At 41.5% G+C, this 18,715-nt stretch overlaps 1 protein-coding gene across 6 annotated transcripts in view; it reads left to right on the plus strand.

Annotated features, from left to right (window-relative positions):
* Positions 1–18,715, plus strand: part of ATP13A3 (ATPase 13A3) — a 102,196-nt gene that overhangs the window by 49,303 nt on the left and 34,178 nt on the right. For all 6 annotated transcript variants that reach the window (XM_008266683.4, XM_008266689.4, XM_008266688.4 and 3 more), the window contains 7 exons: positions 1,727–1,788; positions 9,249–9,399; positions 13,686–13,805; positions 14,744–14,761; positions 14,847–15,000; positions 15,097–15,217; positions 18,180–18,304. In XM_008266683.4, the coding sequence (XP_008264905.1) occupies positions 1,727–1,788; positions 9,249–9,399; positions 13,686–13,805; positions 14,744–14,761; positions 14,847–15,000; positions 15,097–15,217; positions 18,180–18,304 (751 nt within the window). The remainder of the gene's footprint in view (positions 1–1,726; positions 1,789–9,248; positions 9,400–13,685; positions 13,806–14,743; positions 14,762–14,846; positions 15,001–15,096; positions 15,218–18,179; positions 18,305–18,715) is intronic.

Raw genomic sequence — 18,715 nt, forward strand, 5'->3', positions numbered from 1 at the left:
TTTTTTCTGAGAGTTTTAGTTTCAGAATTAAACCTTGACCCATTAAAACATACACAAAATAGAGAAAAGATTAAAGTATACTACATACTCATTTAGTCATTACCTTCCTTGAAGTTATCAACATTTTGTTGGTCTTTTATGGCCCTGTTTTGAGAAGTACAGCATAAAATGTTATTTTATGTTTAACTATGTCAGCCTTTAGAAGGTAAGGTGTTTTAAAGAGGGGGGTTCAGAAAGTTCATGAAAAATTCATTTAATTATATTTTCCTGTGAACTTTATGAGACCCCCTTATACATATGTAATACTACCATGAAACTTACCAAAATTAGCTTATATCCAGCTTATATTTAGATTTTCCTGCTTGTCTCAAATGTCTCAAACGTTTACAGTTTATTTTTCCACAGAATCCAGATAGGGATTACATTGGTGACAATCTGTAACACTTGGTTTTCCTTCACCCTCTTCCCCAGTCATATTGTTGAAGAAACCAGGTCATTTGCTGTTTTTTTTTTTTTTATTTATTTTTTTTAATTTTTTTGACAGGCAGAGTGGACAGTGAGAGAGACAGAGAGAAAGGTCTTCCTTTGCCGTTGGTTCACCCTCCAATGGCCGCCACGGCCGGCGCGCTGCGGCCGGTGCACCGCGCCTATCTGATGGCAGGAGCCAGGTACTTCTCCTGGTCTCCCATGGGGTGCAGGGCCCAAGCACTTGGGCCATCCTCCACTGCACTCCCTGGCCACAGCAGAGAGCTGGCCTGGAAGAGGGGCAACCGGGACAGAATCCGGCGCCCCGACTGGGACTAGAACCCGGTGTGCCAGCGCCGCAAGGCGGAGGATTAGCCTAGTGAGCCGCGGCGCCGGCCCATTTGCTGTTTTCCTTCTGATGTCATTTAACTTGTTCCTGCTGGCTCCTTATACTTTTTTTTTTTTTTAAGAAAACTTTTATTTAATAAATACAAATTTCAAAAGTACAACTTTTGGATTATGGCGGTTTTGCCTCCCATAACCACCTTCCCCCCCACAAACCATCCCATCTCCTACTCCCTCTCCCATCCCATTCTTCATTAAGATTCATTTTTAATTTATATACAGAAGATCAGTTTAATAAATACTGAGTAAAGATTTCAGCAGTTTGCATCCACAGACACACAAAGTATAAAGTAGTATTTGAAGACTAGTTTTATTGTTAATTCTCATAGTACAACACATTAAGGACAGAGATCCTACATGGGGAGTAGGTGCACAGAGACTCCCATTGTTGATTTAACAACTGACACTCTTATTTGTGGCGTCAGTAATCACCTGAGGGTCTTGTCATGAGCTGCCAAGGCTATGGAAGCCCCCTGAGTTCACCGACTCTGATAATATATATAGACAAGGCCATGGTCAAAGTAGAAGTTCTCTCCTCCCTTCAGAGAAAGGTACCTCCTTCTTTGATGGCCTGTTCTTCCTGCTGTGATCTCACTCACGGAGATCTTTCATATAGGCTATATAGGCTTTTTTTTTTTTGCCACAGTGTCTAGGCTTTCCATGCCTGAAATGCTATCATGGGTTTTTTTGGCTCCTTATACTTTACAACCTCCCTTCTTTATAGACTGGTAGATTGATTGGTATATCTCTATTTTTCCTTAACTCTTATATCCATTGTATGCATGTAGTGTAGTTTTAATGATTTTTGTTTGGTTTTAGGCATAATCTCTATTCTGTATGTATGCTTTTTTTTTAGACGGGAACTCTTACTGAAGATGGTTTAGATCTTTGGGGGATTCAGCGAGTGGAAAATGCACGGTAATTATGTACTATGTGATAGTTTTTTTTTTTTTGTTTTGTTTTTGTTTGTTTTTTTGTTTTTTAAGATTATTTAGTTTAATTTTACTGAAAGGCAGAGAGAGAAGGACATCTTCTGTCTGCTGGTTCAAATGCCTGCAAAAACTGGGACTGGGACTGGGCCAGGCAGAAGCCAGGAGCTTGGAATTCCATCAGGTCTCCCTCATGGGCAGGAGGGGCCCAAGCACCTGAGCCATTCTGTGTTGCCTCCCATCATGGGCATTGGCAGGAAGCTGGAAGGGGGGTAGCTGGGAATCAAACTGGCACTCTTAATATGTAATATTGCATGTGGGCAGCCCTAGTATTGACTTAAGGTACTATACCAATGCCTGCCCAGTTACTTGATTTTTTTTTTTTTATTTTTTTTTTTTTTATTTTTTTTTTTTTTTTTTTTTTTTGACAGGCAGAGTTAGTGAGAGAGACAGAGAGAAAGGTCTTCCTTTGCCATTGGTTCACCCCCTAAATGGCTGCTACAGCTGGCGCGCTGCGCCGATCCAAAGCCAGGAGCCAGGTGCTTCCCCTGGTCTCCCATGCGGGTGCAGGGCCCAAGCACTTGGGCCATCCTCCACTGCACTCCTGGGCCACAGCAGAGAGCTGGCCTGGAAGAGGGGCAACCGGGACTAGAACCTGGGGTGCCGGCACCGCAGATGGAGGATTAGCCTAGTGAGCTGTGGCGCCGGCCAGGTTACTTGATTTTTAATAAATATTTTACATATGCAAAATTCAAGCACATAGAAATTAATATAACAATTGTGCAACTATTACCAAGATTAAACAGTTGACATTTTGCCGTGTTCATATTTGTTTCAGATGTCTTTTAAAAAATTAAAATATTATAGAAATTGCTACTTCCCTCTCCCTACAACCAGTCTAAGTTGTTTTGTTTTTTAGTATTTTTTCATTATTTATATATAATTTTTTAAGATTTATTTATTTATTTGAGAGGCGGAGTTACAGACAGAAGGAGAGACAGAGAAAGAGGTCTTCCATCCACTGGTTCACTCCCCAAATGGCCGCAATGGCCGGAGCAGGACCCATCTGGAGCCAGAAGCTTCTTTTAAGTCTCCCACGTGGGTGCAGGGGCCCAAGGACTTGGCCATCTTCCACTGCTTTCCCAGGCCATAGCAGAGAGCTGGTTTGGAAGTAGGGCAGCCGGAATTTGAACCGGCGCCCATATGGGATGCCGATACAACAGGCTAAGGCTTTAACAAGCTGTGGTGCAGGCTGGCCCCATCCTTGGATCTATTTCTTGGCCAGTCTTCCTCACTTCATAAAATAGTATACTAAGCAGAGAGTGGATCAGAAGAGCACACAGAACATGAATTGGCACCCATACAGGATGCCTGAGTTTCAGGCTTTACCTGCTATGCCACAGGGCCGGCACCCTGCATATATAATTTATAAAAAAGAAATATGAGGGTACCTCAAAAAGCTTGTGGAAAATGAAATTAAAAGATAAGATAAATTCTGGTGCAAAATTTGAACTCCATGCATAGTTTATTATTAGAGACTCATTTTATTTATTTGAAAAGCATACTGACAGAGAGGTAGGGAGGGAGAGGGAGAGTATACAGTATCTTCCATTTGCTCTTTCACTCCCCAGATTTCTACAACAGTTGGTCTCACATATGGGTAATAGGAGTCCAAGAACTTGGGCCATTATCTGCTGTCTTCCCAAGTGTGTTAGGAGGAAGCTGTATCAAAAGCCGAGTTGCCAGGACTAGGACCAGTCCTCAGATATGAGATACCAACATAGCAAGTGGAAACTTGAACTGCTGTGCACAGTGCTGGCCCCACATGTTTGTCACATGATACACGTTTTCTATAAACTGTTCGAAGACTCCTTCATGTATGAATAATAACCCACACATCTGTGCTGTCTTCTCTGTAACACTGCTTTCAGGATTTATCTGTGTTGATAATGTACAGATTGATTTATTAATTGTGACTGTCTTGTAGTATTTCATTATATGATTAAAACATAATAGGTGTCCTCTAAGGGACAGTTTTGTTTTTTTCTACTTTTGCCCCTGAACTTTCACAAATAATGCTGCAGTTAAAATTCTTAGACACACCTCTTTATGAGCATGTGGTTGAATCTTGGTAAGGTAGATCCTTGTGAGTGGTACAAGTACATACAAAACTTCAGCTTAGCAAGGTTTTGTTTCATTGCTCTCTAAGTGATGGTGTTTGCTTTCTTTCTCAGGATGGTAGCATTTCATTGTGGAGAAGTTGACTGAAGATTAATTCACTTCACATCCTTGTCAGACTTAGTATTGTCAGTCCTGCAGTTTATGCCAAGTGAATAGGTCTCAAATGATATTTCATTGTGGCTTTATTGACATCCTCCTCACTTATTTTATTTTATTATATTATTTTTAAAGATTTATTTATTTGAAAGAGTTACACAGAGAGGAGGAGAAGCAGAGAGAGAGAGAGGTCTTCCATCTGTGGGTTCATCCCCAGTTGGCTGCAATGGCCAGAGCTGCACCAATCTGGAGCCAGGAGCTTCTTCCTGGTCTCCCACATGGGTGCAGGGGCCCAAGGACTTGGGCCATCTTCTACTGCTTTCCCAGGCCACAGCAGAGAGCTGGATTGGAAGTGGAGCAGCCAGGTCTTGAACCGGTGCCCATATGGGATGCTAGCACTGCAGGCGGCAGCCTTACCCACTGCACCAAAGTGCCAGCCCCTTATTTATTTTTTTAAGATTTATTTATTCATTTGAGAGGAAGAGTTACAGACAGAGGGAAGGAGAAACAGAGAGAGAGGTCTTCCGACCACTGGTTCAGTCTCCAGTTTGTGGCAGGTGCAGGGGCCAAAGCACCTGGGCCATCCTCCACTGCTTTCCCAGGCCATCAGCAGGGAGTTGAATTGGAAGTGGAGCAGCTGGAACTCAAACCGGCAACCATATGGGATGCCGGTGTCGCAGGTTAATGCTTAACTTACTGTGCCACAGAGCCAGCCCTGTATCACTTCTTTCTGTGTTTTTGTGGGGGGGGGGGGGTCATTCAGCATCCTTTTGGGTATTTTGTTGTATCCGGATTTTTCTATTGTGTTATTAATTTTTAGCTTATCCTTTTTTACTACTACTTTGTGTTTTCTGGTAGTAGTTTTTTTTTCAGTACTATGTATTGCAGATATATTCTAGTCTCAGGCTTGTTTTTACTTTTTGTTATCTTTTGGAATTTAGAAGCTTCACTGCTATAGTTCTGTTTATGTTATTTATTTATTTTTTTTTTATTTTTTATTTTTTGACAGGCAGAGTGGACAGTGAGAGAGAGAGTCACACAGAGAAAGGTCTTCCTTTGCCGTTGGTTCACCCTCCAGTGGCCGCTGCAGCTGGCGTGCTGCAGCCGGTGCACCGCGCTGATCCGATGGCAGGAGCCAGGTGCTTCTCCTGGTCTCCCATGGGGTGCAGGGCCCAAGCACTTGGGCCATCCTCCACTGCCTTCCCTGGCCACAGCAGAGACCTGGCCTGGAAGAGGGGCAACCGGGACAGAATCCGGCACCCCGACCGGGACTAGAACCCGGTATGCCGGCTCCGCAAGGCGGAGGATTAGCCTAGTGAGCCGCGGCGCCGGCCTTATGTTATTCTTTCCTCTTCTTTGGAAGACTTTTAGATATTGGGTTTGAGAGATTGTTCTTTGGTTAACATGGTTTCAAGAATTGTTGTGTCTTTTTGCTAAATAGTACGTCACGTTAATCTCAGTACTGCATGCTGTCTTACATTCTTAGCTGCATACTGGCCTTCTTTTCCCTAGTGTTTGCCTTGTGTATCTTTTTTACCTATTTACTTTTTTTTTTTTTTTTTTTTTTTTTTTAATTGAAAGGCAGTGTTGGAGGGAGAGAGACAGAGAGACAGAGAGATCTTCCATCTGCTGGTTCACTTCCCCGGTTAGCTACAAAGGCCGGTACTGGGCCAAGCTGAAGCCAGGAGATTCATCTGGGTCTCCCACACGGATGGCAGGGGCCCATTCAACCAGGCCATCTCTGCTGCTTTTCCCAGTCCATTAGCAGGGAGCTGGATCGAAAGTTTAACAGCCAGTGTACATATGGGATGCTATTAGCACAGGCAATAATATCTCTACCTGCTATGCACAGTGCTGGCACCTACTTAATTACTTTTTAAGTTTTTGTGCCATTGTGTTCCCTTTTATTCAGATATATGAAATTACTTGTCATCCCTCACTCTAATTTATATACACACTTTTCTTTCTCTTTTTATTTTATTTATTTGAAAGAGTTAGGGAGAGAGATTTTCCACCCACTGAATCACTCCCCAAATGTCCACAGTGGCCCAGACTGTGCCAGACTGAAGCCAGGATCCTGGTATCCCACATGGGTAGCAGGATCTCAAGGACTTGGTCCATCTCCTGCATTAGCAGGGAGTTGGATCAGAAGTGGAACAGCCAGGACTTGAACCAGTGCTCACATGGGATGCTGGCATGCAGGTGGTGGCTTAACCTGCTAGGCCACAGTGCTGGCCCCTCAACTGCCTTAATGTGTATTCTTGCATAGATTTGCCTGTGTTTATACATAGTGTGTCCCCCCCCCCCGCCCCCCCGGACAGGCAGAGTTAGAGAGTTATACAGTGAGAGAGAGAGAGACAGAGAGTTGTTGTTTGTTTGTTTGTTTTTAAGATTTATTTATTTGGAAGTCAGAGTTTTACAGAAAAAGGAGAGGCAGAGAGAGAAGTCTTCCAACCGCTGGTTCACTGTCCAGATGGCCGCAATGCCCAGAGCCGCACTGATCTGAAGCCAGGAGCTTCCTCCGGGTCTCCCACAGTGTGAAGGGACTCAGGACTTGGGCCATCTTCTACTGCTTTGCCAGGCCACAGAAGAGAGCTGGATCAGAAGTGGAGCAGCCAGGACTCAAACTGACACCCATATGGGCTGCTGGCACTGCAGGCGGTGGCTTTACCTGCTACGCCTCAGTGCCAGCTCCACCATTTCTTGTAGTAGCCCATTGCTCTGAATTAAATTGCTGCCTTCTATTTTTTTTTTTAATTTTTAATTTTTTTATTTTTATTATTTTTTTGACAGGCAGAGTGGACAGTGAGAGAGAGAGTCACACAGAGAAAGGTCTTCCTTTGCCGTTGGTTCACCCTCCAATGGCTGCTGTGGCCGGCGCGCTGCGGCCAACGCACTGCGCTGATCCGATGGCAGGAGCCAGGTGCTTCTCCTGGTCTCCCATGGGGTGCAGGGCCCAAGCACTTGAGCCATCCTCCACTGCCTTCCCTGGCCACAGCAGAGAGCTGGCCTGGAAGAGGGGCAACTGGGACAGAATCCGGCGCCCTGACCAGGACTAGAACCCGGTGTGCCGGCGCCGCAAGGCGGAGGATCGGCGCCGCAAGGCGGAGGATTAGCCTAGTGAGCCGCAGCGCCGGCCAGTTGCCTTCTTCTGTAACTGTATTCATTAGTTTTGTTTCACTGTCACTCTTGAATAACATTGAACTGATTTGTAGGCTGATGATTGTGATCTCCCAGCATTTTGATTGTTTCGTTATTACTACCATGTTCTCTTCCTTGCTTTGCTGATCTGTTTTCTTGCTGGTTGCTCTAAAAATGCTTCTTTATCCTTGATTTATGCATTTCAACTTGGTCTTTTTATTTATGTGTGTGTGAGATTCATTTTTCTTGATTCCTAGGATTTATGTTTTCATAAATTCTGTGAAAATTTCAACCTCTCTATTCCATTACGGTCTTTCCCTCATGTTGTTTTCTCTTCATCTAGGAATCCAAACTATATGTTGGGCATGAAAATTCATTTGGTTGTTTCCAGTTCTGACCCCTTTCTCCTATTTTGTTCTTTTTCTATGTCTGCTTTCTAAAATGCCCCTTTGCTTTCTTTCAGATTGCTCTTCTGTTATCAGATTTATTGGATTCTATTTCTGTCTTCATTATGTTTGTTGATTCTCATGGTACATTGTTTCCTAGTATGTCTTTAAGTTACCCATAACAGAATTTTTCTGTGAGATTGTATTTTGGTTATGCTGTGGGAGGTTCTCTGTGGAGAACTTTTGAATTTACTCACTACTAGTCCCTGTGGTGCTATGGTGCCAGACAAAGTTTAAAATTTCTCATGTAGTTTTGGGATTTCTGGACCAATAGTATACATTCAGACCCAGAACCTTTCCTTAATAGGATCATAGTTCAAAGGTTTGGCCTTAAAACCATACTTCCTGTGTTTCAGGCCTTTATCTGTATTTCTGTGTTGTAATCTTGGATGAGTTACTTAACCATTTGCTTCAGTTTGGTTAACTATAATGGGGGTAATAAAACACCTTCCCATGATGGTAGGAGAAATATAATCTCCAATATACATGGAGCCAGGAGCATAATAAATATGATATAGATGCTAGCTAGTTTTCTGAACTTGGCGTTTATTTATTCGAGAGAGAGAGAGATCGATCGATCTAGCTACCATCTGTTAATTTGCTTCCCAAATGCCCACAATAGCCAGAGCTGAGCCAGGCTGAAGCCAGAATCTGTGAGCTATATCTGGGTCTCCTGTGTGGAACTCAAGTACTTGGGATGTCATCTGCTCCCTTCCAGACATTAGTGGGCAACTGGATTGGAAGTGAGGAGTAGGCAAGACTCAAACTTGCACACTGATTTGGTGCATGGGCATCCCAAACAGCAGTTCAGAGGCCACTATTGTGGCAAAGCTGATTGATTATGCTGCTGTTCATGACAACTGTATCCCGTGTCAGTGTGGGTTCAAGTCCCAGCTGCTCCATTCTGAGCTAGGTCCCTGCTAATGCACCTGGGAAAGCAGTGGGAGATGGCCCAAGTGCTTGGGCCCCTGCTATTCATGTGGGAGACCTGGATGGAATTCTACATTCCTCACTTTGGCCTTACCCAGCCCTGGCCTTTGTGGCCATTTGAGAAGTGAACCAGCAGATGGAAGATTGATCTCTCTCTCACTTGCCTTCTCTGACTCTCCCTTTCGTACTGTAACTCAACTAAATCTTAAAAATAAAAAATCCCTGCTCCAAGCTTGCTTCTTATGCCTTTGGGTTTATGGGTAAAGTTTTCCTAGTTTACTCATTCCAAGGGTGTGTAGCTCTTCACAAGCAGTTGCCTTCTTGGGGGAGGGTGATTCTGTCAATGCTGATTCTCTCCACATGTGGGGCCAGGACTTTATCCCATGTTACTGTGTGAGTATCGAAACTCAAGTCCCTAGGGGGCTGAGATGACCACTGCCTTCCTCTCCCCCGGCAGCCACACAGCAGCTCAAGTTCAGACCCCTCTCTTCTTTGTTTTTCCTGTATTCCTGGCACTTGAAAATTTCTCTCCATTACAAGCTTAGTTTTGAATTTTAAAAAATTATTTTTAAGTACAAAACCTGAAAAGGCCCCTTTAGAATACTGTCATGTGTCTTGGAATTTATGCATCTAATTCACAGGATTTTCTTTTTAGATTTCTTTTACCAGAAGAAAATGTTTGCAACGAGATGTTGGTAAAATCTCAGTTTGTGGCTTGTATGGCTACGTGTCATTCACTTACAAAAATTGAAGGAGTGCTTTCTGGAGATCCACTTGATTTGAAAATGTTTGAAGCCATTGGATGGGTGAGTTCAAGTTTTTTATTATTATTATTTGACAGGTAGAATTACAGACAGAGAGAGAGAGACGAGAAAGGTCTTCCTTCCATTGGTTCACTCCCCAAATGGCCACTATGGCTGGCACTGCGCTGATCCGAAGTCAGGAGCCAGGTTCTTCTTCCTGGTCTCCCATGCGGGTGCAGGGGCCCAAGCACTTCGGCCATCCTCCACTGCCTTCCTGGGCCACAGCAGAGAGCTGGACTGGAAGTGGAGCAGCCGGGATGCCTGTGCCACAGGAGGAGGATCAACCAAGTGAGCCACGGCGCTGGCCCCTGAGTTCAAGATTTTAAAGTAAAGTGACTTTAGGAGAGCATAATGGAAAATTGCCTTGTTGAAAGTTTATTTCTGCTAGTTGTTTGTGATGACAATCTTATCTGTGCCATAAGTAAAACTATACAACTATATAGTTTCTAAAAATTTATCACTGGAGAAATATTTATAATTGTGTAAAAAATACCTGTGTTAGTTTGACTAATTTAAACACCCTTAAGAGCAGTTGACCAGCTCCATTCCCTGTTTTATGATTATAAGATTAAACCAGCTATTAGTTCCTTAGCAATAGGCTAGAAACCAGTGAGATGGATCTTTTTTTCTTTTAAAGATTTATTTATTTGAAAATCAGAGTTACACACAGTGAGAAGGAGAGGTAGAGAGAGGGAGGGAGGGAGAGAGGGAGGATGGGAGGATGAAGAGAGAAAGAAAGAGTCAGTCTTGCATCCATTGGTTCACTCCCCAGTGACCACAATGGCCAGGGATGAGCTGATCAGGAGCCAGGAGCCTACTTCAGGTCTCCCATGTGGGTGCAAGGACCCAAGGAATTGGGCTATCCTCCACTCTTTCCCACGCCATAGCAGAGAGCCAGATAGGAAGTGGAGCAGCCGAGTCTCAAACGAGCGCCCATATGTGATTCCAGGACTGCAGTCAATGGCTTAACCTGCTATGCCACAGCGCCGGCCCCCTGAGATGTATCTTAAGTAACACAATTTGTTGGCCACAGGCCATAAGTGTAAAGTAGTCATATGTCCTCAATATTCTTTTGTACCCATCTTACACTTGCTCTATATGCAAACATACAAACTTCTGGTTGTTTATGTACAATTTCCTTCCATTTTTGCCATTGATAATTTTAGTTTCTAAGTGTTTGCATATATTCTGTGGTTGTTACCATTTTTTATAGCATTCCTTTTTTTTTTTTTTTTAAAGATTTTATTTATTTATTTGAGAGGTGCAGACGAAGAGGTCTTCCATCTGCTGGTTCACTTCCCAAATGGTTGTAATGGCCAGAGCTGGGCCGATCTGAAGCTAGGAACTGGGATCTTCTTTCTAGTCTCCCATGTGGATGCAGGGGCCTAAGCACTTGGACCATCTTCCCTTGCTTTCCCATGCTGTAGCAGAGAGCTGGTTTGGAAGAGGAGCAGCTGGGACACAAACCAGTGCCCATATGGGATGCCAGTGCCACTGGCAGAGACAGCCCACTATGCCACAGAGGCATAGTAATAATTTTTTAAAAATTATAATTTTTAAAAAATAATTTTTAAAAAATTTAGTTGATGTAGTTGTAGATAATTGCGGGGTATAGTATGATGTTTCAATCCATGTACATAGTGTATGTAGCAATCAGATTAGAGTAGTTGGCATATCTGTTACCCCAGACATTTATCATTTCTTTTGTGTTGAGAGCATTCAAAATCCTCTTATACTGGCTATTTTGACATATTCAGTTAATTATTGTCAAGCCTAGTTACCTTTGTGCTGTTGAACACTGAAGTTACTCTCTTGTCCACCTGAACTCCCTACCCTTTAACCACCCTTCCTGCACCCCACTCCCAGCTTCTTGTAGCCACTGTTCTGTCCTTTGCTTCTGTGAGATCAACTTTTTTAGCTCTCACCTTTAATGGAATGATGACATTGGTTTTCAGTTTCCTTCAGGAAACAGACATTTGGCCTAGTGGTGAAAATGCCCCTGGGATGCCCACACCCTGTATTGAAGTGCTTGGGTTTGAAACCTGGCTCCACCTCTGATTTTAGCTTCCTGCTAATGTGCTGCAGGTCATGGTTCAAGTCGTTGAGTCCCTGTCACGCACATGGGAAATCTGGATTAGATTTCTAGCTCCTCGCTTCAGCCTGGTCCATCCTCGTGTGGTTGTGGGCATTGGGATTGTAACAGCAGATGGGAGGTCTGTCCTTTCTGTCTCTCTTTGCCTTTCAGATAAATTGAAAAATGAAAAGTCTTTAAAGTTTTCTTTTGGCTTCTGAATTATCTATTTTCTCTGGCATCCATTTTTCCCTATATACGTTTCTTCCTAAGTTTGCTCTCCTTACTGTTTTGTTTTGTTTTGTTTTGTTTTTAAGGCTTATTTATTTGAAAGGCAGAGTTACAGAGAAAGAGAGAGGTAGAGACGGAGAGAACTTCCACCTGCTGGTTCACTCCTGGTCGCAGTGACCAGAGCTTGGCCAGTCTGAAGCCAGGAGTTTCTTCTGGGTTTCCCATGTAGGTGCAAGGGCCCAAGTACTTGGACCATCTTCTGCTTTCCCAGGTGCATTAGAAAGAGCTGGATCTGAAGTGGGGTAGCGGGGACTAGAACTGGCTGCCCATATGGGGTGCTGGCACTGCAGGCGGTGGCTAAACCCACCACACCACAACGTTGGCCCTTGCTTTTGGTATTCATCATGCATCCGGATGCTACTTTTCTGTTCAAAACAGAGGTCTGATTGGGTAATTCCGGGTAGCAGAGTGAGATTTGTTTTTCCTTGCCGGTGTAGTGTTGGTCTATTTCCTGAGGAGCGGCTCCCACATTTAGAAGGCAGAAGGAGCTTGCTGTGTGTGGAGGGTGGGGTCTCATGAACATTCTTGAGTGTCAGCCCAGCAGTTGCACCCTTTCCAGCAGTGCTCTTTACTCTGGAATGTCAGCTCTCCTAAGAGCAGTCCTTGCTCCTCTCAGATGTATAGTTTACGTCTTTAGAAAAGGGTACTCTGTTTTTGTTTTTATTTCAGCTATTCTGGCCAGTAAGAAATGCACCTACCTTCTGACTCTCTTGTGTGTATTCCTATTCCTACTGCTGTTTCCTGCACAGTTACAGCAATCAGCTTGTTGCCCTTTGCCCGTTGTCCCCATATTTGAAATCCACCCCCACCTTGTTTTGTGCTGTTTACCTTTTTTCTTTTTTTGTATCTCATTAACATTTTGAGAGGGAGGGGGGTAGATGACTGGGTGGAGTGCTCCATCTGCCATCTTCTGAAAGTCCACAGTAAATGCTGTTGACATTTAATTCCCCAAAGGAGATCCTACTTCTTGGATAGAGAGAAAAGCAGAAGTGGGGTGGTTGATCTTTCAGGTCTTCTAAAACTTTTTTCCAGCTGAATATATTTTCAGAAGATTTAGAGTTCGGTGTTTGTAGATCTTTTAAAAATTGGTTAAATAAATAACTGTATAGTCATATTTTGTTGGCTCTGAGATGCTTTGATGCTTGTTCTTTCTAGATCTGAAATGTCAATGGCATGGTTTTCCACAAGCAGGTCCAAAGCCCACTTGATGTTTCTGATATAATGTGAGATGTGTCCGATTCAGAGATGTTAAAATAAGAAAAAAAAAATGTGAACGTGATATACAGTTGTCTAATTGGTCACAGTTCCCCTCAACATTCTCATCAATTGATTACTTACAAAGTCAAATTATTTTCTTTTATATGTGTGTTTAATATAGGTTTTTGTTTGAATTTTTTTTATCAAAACACTTGAAAGGCAAATTTCAAAGACTTTGAATGGTAGTAGTTTAATTGAAAGTGTTCAGACTGCACCTAAACTCTGGTCTTTTTATCTTTCATTATCTGCCAAGCAGTTCTGCTCCCAGTGTCTGAGCTCCATATAGTTTTGAAGCCTTCACTGTTAGCCGAAAGGAGTTTCCCCATGATAGGCTGAAAATTTTTGGAACTACAATGACTGTGTGTAATGTTTTGTCTTACAGAGCTAGTATGTAAATTGAATAGGTTATGGGAACAAAGTGAGAAGTTCGTCTGTAAAGATATCTTTATTCTGTTTTTAACCTCTGTCTCCCCTCCCCTGTGGGTTGCTAGTTAAACACCTATTTGTATTTTGTCTTACTTATATTAGTTTTCTAGTAGGGCTCAGGCTCAGTTAGTTTGGGGGCAGTAATTTTTTGTAAATTCACATAAAGTATCCATAGTACCACATTTAAAAATGGAAACCGCAAATTGAACTTCATGAAGCAAGGTGTTGTATATTTTCCTTTCAGATTCTGGAGGAAGCAACTGAAGAAGAAACAGCACTGCATAATCGAATTATGCCCACTGTAGTCCGTCCTCCCAAACAACTGCTTCCTGAGTATACACCTGCCGCAGGAAACCAAGAGATGGTATGGAACCATGAATGCTGGCGAGTGCTGACGGCTGTTACTTAGATTCTTCCTCACTTTGAAATATGACTAGAAGAGGACGTCACATGCCCTGTTAACTCTCAGATAGGAGTATTTTAACTGCAGTTACCAAAAAGTACACACTTCTCTGTGTTGCTGCCATTCTTCCTAAAATGTTGAATAAAATTCTCACTATCATTACTTTCCTTCATTAAACATCTTAGTGCTTTACCATTTATGATAGTTGTTAATCTTTTAAAATTGCATCTGTACTCCTAGAATTTAATAGAATATATGAAAGAAGCCTTTAATATGAAAGGGTTTATTTTTGGTAAATTTTAAAATATGTTACCCTTCACTTAATTTAGTATTTCATGTTTTGAGGTATCATAACATTTGGAAATAGTCAAGAACATACTTTTTTGGTGGAGGGGAAGGATCTGAAGACTACTTTTTTAGTTGAATTGCTTTCTCTTCCCGTGAAGTTTAAAATGAATTATCAGAAAACAAAGTTGTCTTCCCAAATTCTGTCCTTTCAGCATCTCTTCTGTTGGTCTATGGATTTGATTTTATTTTCAAAGTAAACAAATTTCATGTATTTCATATATACAGATTTAGGAACACAGTGATACTTCTCACTCAACCCTCCCTCTTGCCAAGCTCTGACCCTTCCTCCTCCTTTCTCTCTTCTGCCCTCTCTGAATTTTTACAGTGATCTACTTTCAGTTTACTTTATACTTATACTCAAGAACATACTTTTTAAAAGTGGAAGGTAGTAGAGAAAGAAACTTGAAAACTAATTGAAAATAATCATAGTTCCTTGCTATTTTCCAAATAGGATTTTATGAATACTTATTAAGATTTTTGTAACTTGTGTATGTTATTGGGCTTTATTGTACTATTTCTTTATTCTTGTTTTTGCTTTGTTTTGTTTTTAGGAGCTGTTTGAACTTCCAGTAAGTAAAGAAAATTTACTTGTTACCCAAATGTTTTTTTTATTAAAAATAATCAGTGCTTTGTACAACTTTTGAAATTCTGTAGGCTATTTATGAGATAGGAATTGTTCGCCAGTTCCCATTCTCTTCCGCTCTGCAACGTATGAGTGTGGTTGCACGGGTGCTAGGGGATAAGAAAATGGATGCCTACATGAAAGGAGCACCTGAGGTCATTGCCAGTCTTTGTAAAGCTGAAACAGGTAAGGAAATAGCTGGGCTTTAGATCAAATCTTGGTGTTTGTAGAGCTTTCTTATTAACAGTTCTAACAGTGAAATTTACTTTTTCTTTTAAAAAGTTCCTGTTGATTTCGAAAAAGTTTTAGAAGAGTACACTAAACAGGGCTTCCGTGTTATTGCTCTTGCACACAGAAAATTGGAGTCGAAACTGACGTGGCATAAAGTACAGAATATTAACAGGTAAGATTGAATGGCTTTCCTGTAGTCTTTCCAATAATGTGTCCTTTTTGTTTATGTAAGTAATGCACAGCAATTTGTACATAGTTGATCACTTACTAAGTATTTTTGGAATGTTTGCAAATATGTATTATAATTCAATATTAGGTGACTGGGATAAAAGTACGTTTTTTCATTATCTAATTTTGCTTCATTCTATATTGACTGTTTGCCTATGTTTGCTAATATTACCATATCAATGTGTGTTTTTCCTTACAACTCTTCAGAACTGTTTCCACTTCATTTTGTTAAGTAGATATTGAGTGTCTATGATGTGTCAGGCCTGCTCTAGGAACAGTAAACGTGATTCCACAGTTTATTTTCCCCACATGATCTGACCATGAGTCACAGAAACAATAGCCTTCTCGTGCACCACCTCTGTGCACCTCTGCCCCAAGTCAGTTGGTTTTACTGATTGCACATTTCCTTCCCTGTATAGATAATAGATTTTGAAAACATTTAGGGCTTGTCACTTTTACTGCAACTGGTAAACTGGTATAGACTGACCTGACCTGTCCTTTTTTTTTTTTTTTTTAAAGATTTATTTATTTGAAAGGCAGAATTAGAGAGAGCAAGCGATCTCCCATCTGCTGGTTCACTCCCCAGATGGCCCCAATGGCCAGAGCTGGGCCAATCTGAAGTTAGGAGCCAGGAATTTCCTCCAGATCCCCCATTGGGATACATGGGCGCAAGGACTTGGGCCATCTTCTGCTGCTTTCCCAGGTGCATTAGCAGGGAACTGTATTGGAACTAGAACAGCTGGGACTTGAACCGATGCCCACAAGGGATGCTGATGCCATAGGCTTTGGCTTTACCCACTTCACCGTGGTGCTGGCCCTGTGACCTGTCCTTTGGGAATAGATTTTTTGTTTTGGGGATTTGGTGGTGTGCCTAGCATTTTGTAAGCAAAGGGACTGTCTACTGATTGACCTAATTTTGTCCATGTTGGGGAAGCATTCTTCTTCTTCTTTTTTTTTTTTTTTTTACAAAAATACATCTAGCTATGTGCTCTCATGCATGGGCATGGTTGTGAACCACAGATGTATTCTAATTCCTACAAAAGATACGTTAGTTTCTTCTCTTCATAGTTTCACTTTTTGCCAGTTTCCTTATTAAAGACCAACTATTGGGTTGCCAGTAGTTCTTGAGCCTGTCATGTTCAGACAGACATCCTTGCATGCTTTTGGGTAGGCTGAGCCTTCCCCAGAATACCTTATTCCTTTCTGTCAACTTTCCTCCCCAACCAACTCCTAGCCCTTCCCCTTTCTAATACTTCCACCGAGACCTTTTCTGTCTTCATTCTGCCTTGTAGGAATAGGTGTTAGCGTTTTTCTTACAGCTTAAAACTTTTTATATCTCAAATATGTTACTGTTCATTAATTTCAAGTAAGGCTTCCATGACCTAAATCATTCATGGGAGAGGTAGAAAACTAGCTGAAGCCAGAGACTGGTGCCTTCTAGGAAGATGGCTCAGTACTTTTGACCTAGTAGTTTCATGAGGGTGTAATACAATTTCAGGTTTCAAGGAATTTTCTTTCTTGGAAAATTTACCTTTACCAGCCATATCATTTATATTGTTACATAAGTATTCTTTAATATCTTTTTTTAAACCATAGAGGTATCATTTTTTTCTCTTTTTTTAAAGATTTATTTATTTATTTGAAAGAGTTACACAGAGAGAGAAGGAGAGGCAGAGAGAGAGGTATTCCATCCGCTGGTTTACCTCCCAGATGGCCGCAATGGCCAGAGTTGCGCTGATCTGAAGCCAGGAACCAGGAGCTTATTCTGGGTCTCTCACATTGGGGCAAGGGCCCAAGGACTTGGGCCATTGTCTACTGCTTTCCCAGGCCATAGCAGAGGGCTGGATCAAAGTAGGGCAGCTAGGGCTTGAACCCGCATCCATATGGGATGCCGGCGCTGCAAGCGGCAGCTTTACTTGCTATGTCACAGCGCCAGCCCCTCTTTAATATCTTTTATCCATTGTTAAATATTTTTAAAGATGTATACTTCAGGTGCCCTTATTACTGAATTTTCTTATAGAAAAATCATTTTTTTTTTGTCTGAAAGTCTAGTCCCTAACCTCAAGCCCTCATTCCTTATTGAAAAAACACTCCTGTAACATAATTTCGGTAGCTTGAGTTTTCTGGAGAATGTGACTGCCGTAAAACGAACTTTATCTCCATTGTTGTCCTGAGTTTCGTGCTATTCTTGTAAGCATCTCTTTGGTTGCATGTGTGTTACCCGGTGAAAGTGCCTTGAGAATAGAGATCATACCTTTTCCTCATTGACCTCCTGGTGGTTACCACAGTACTTGGTGCATAGTGGGTGCTCTACTATTTAAACAATAGCATCTTCGTAACTGTGTTGATTGTTTAATATTCTAAAGGACCTGTCGCTGGGGTCCTGAATAAGATCTGTTTGGACTGACCACATTTCCAAGGTCAAGAGTTATTTTATAGAATTGTTCGAACACTTGATAATGAGTCACTGCTAACTGTGTTAATGTGCTTACAGTACATTGTATTTTTTTCCTTTTCTCTTGACATTTTGGATTAGAATATTTTGTTTGAAGACAGTAAAACATAGATCTGTGCTTTTTCAGTATCTGGAGAGGATGCAAGATGAATGAATATTCCTCAGTACCAGCACAGTGTAGTGTTTTCAAAGCTACACATTGCCAAATGACCCTTAAATTTAATGTTTCAAAGACTAAAATTTAATTTCAAAAATACATCTCTTGAGAATTGTTTTTCCAGATTTAAATTTTTGAGATATTGAACTCATAGAACACACACATGGTTTACTCAGCATATGAAGCATTTTAATTTAAAATTTATAGATATTTTCAATTGCTTTCTCAGCATAAAGAGAACAATACCTGTTCTCATGACTAAACCATTATGTGTTAAAACTTCTTTTTCTGCAGAGATGCCATTGAAAACAACATGGATTTTATGGGATTAATTATAATGCAGAACAAATTAAAGCAAGAAACCCCTGCAGTACTTGAAGATTTGCATAAAGCCAACATTCGCACTGTCATGGTCACAGGTTAGACTTTATAAAAGAACACAAAACAAAATCAGTGTGACTCTTAGAGATGAAGTTATTTAATGCGGAGGAATGATCAGTTAGTTATTATAAAAGTGTATCAATTAGTGGTTCCATCCTGTGTTGTCCTGTTTTAGCTCTGAATATTTTCCCATGATGTGAGATTGCATTATTCTTTTTGAGATCTAGCAAATTCTGTTTATAGAAAGTATAATAAGAATAGTGAGGGTACACTATAAAATTTAAGCTCTGCTCCTTTTTATCTCTTTGTAATCATATTGTAGATGTGTGTAGATTTGTGCTCTTTGCTGGAATATGGGATTCTTAAGGATTAGGAATATGCTGTATTTATTCATTCATTTTGGGTGCTTTATTTCTAGAACTGCCAGGTCCACAGAAAGTGATGAACAG

The sequence above is a fragment of the Oryctolagus cuniculus genome, chromosome 4, assembly GCF_964237555.1.
Source record: "Oryctolagus cuniculus chromosome 4, mOryCun1.1, whole genome shotgun sequence".
Classification (NCBI taxonomy): domain Eukaryota; kingdom Metazoa; phylum Chordata; class Mammalia; order Lagomorpha; family Leporidae; genus Oryctolagus; species Oryctolagus cuniculus.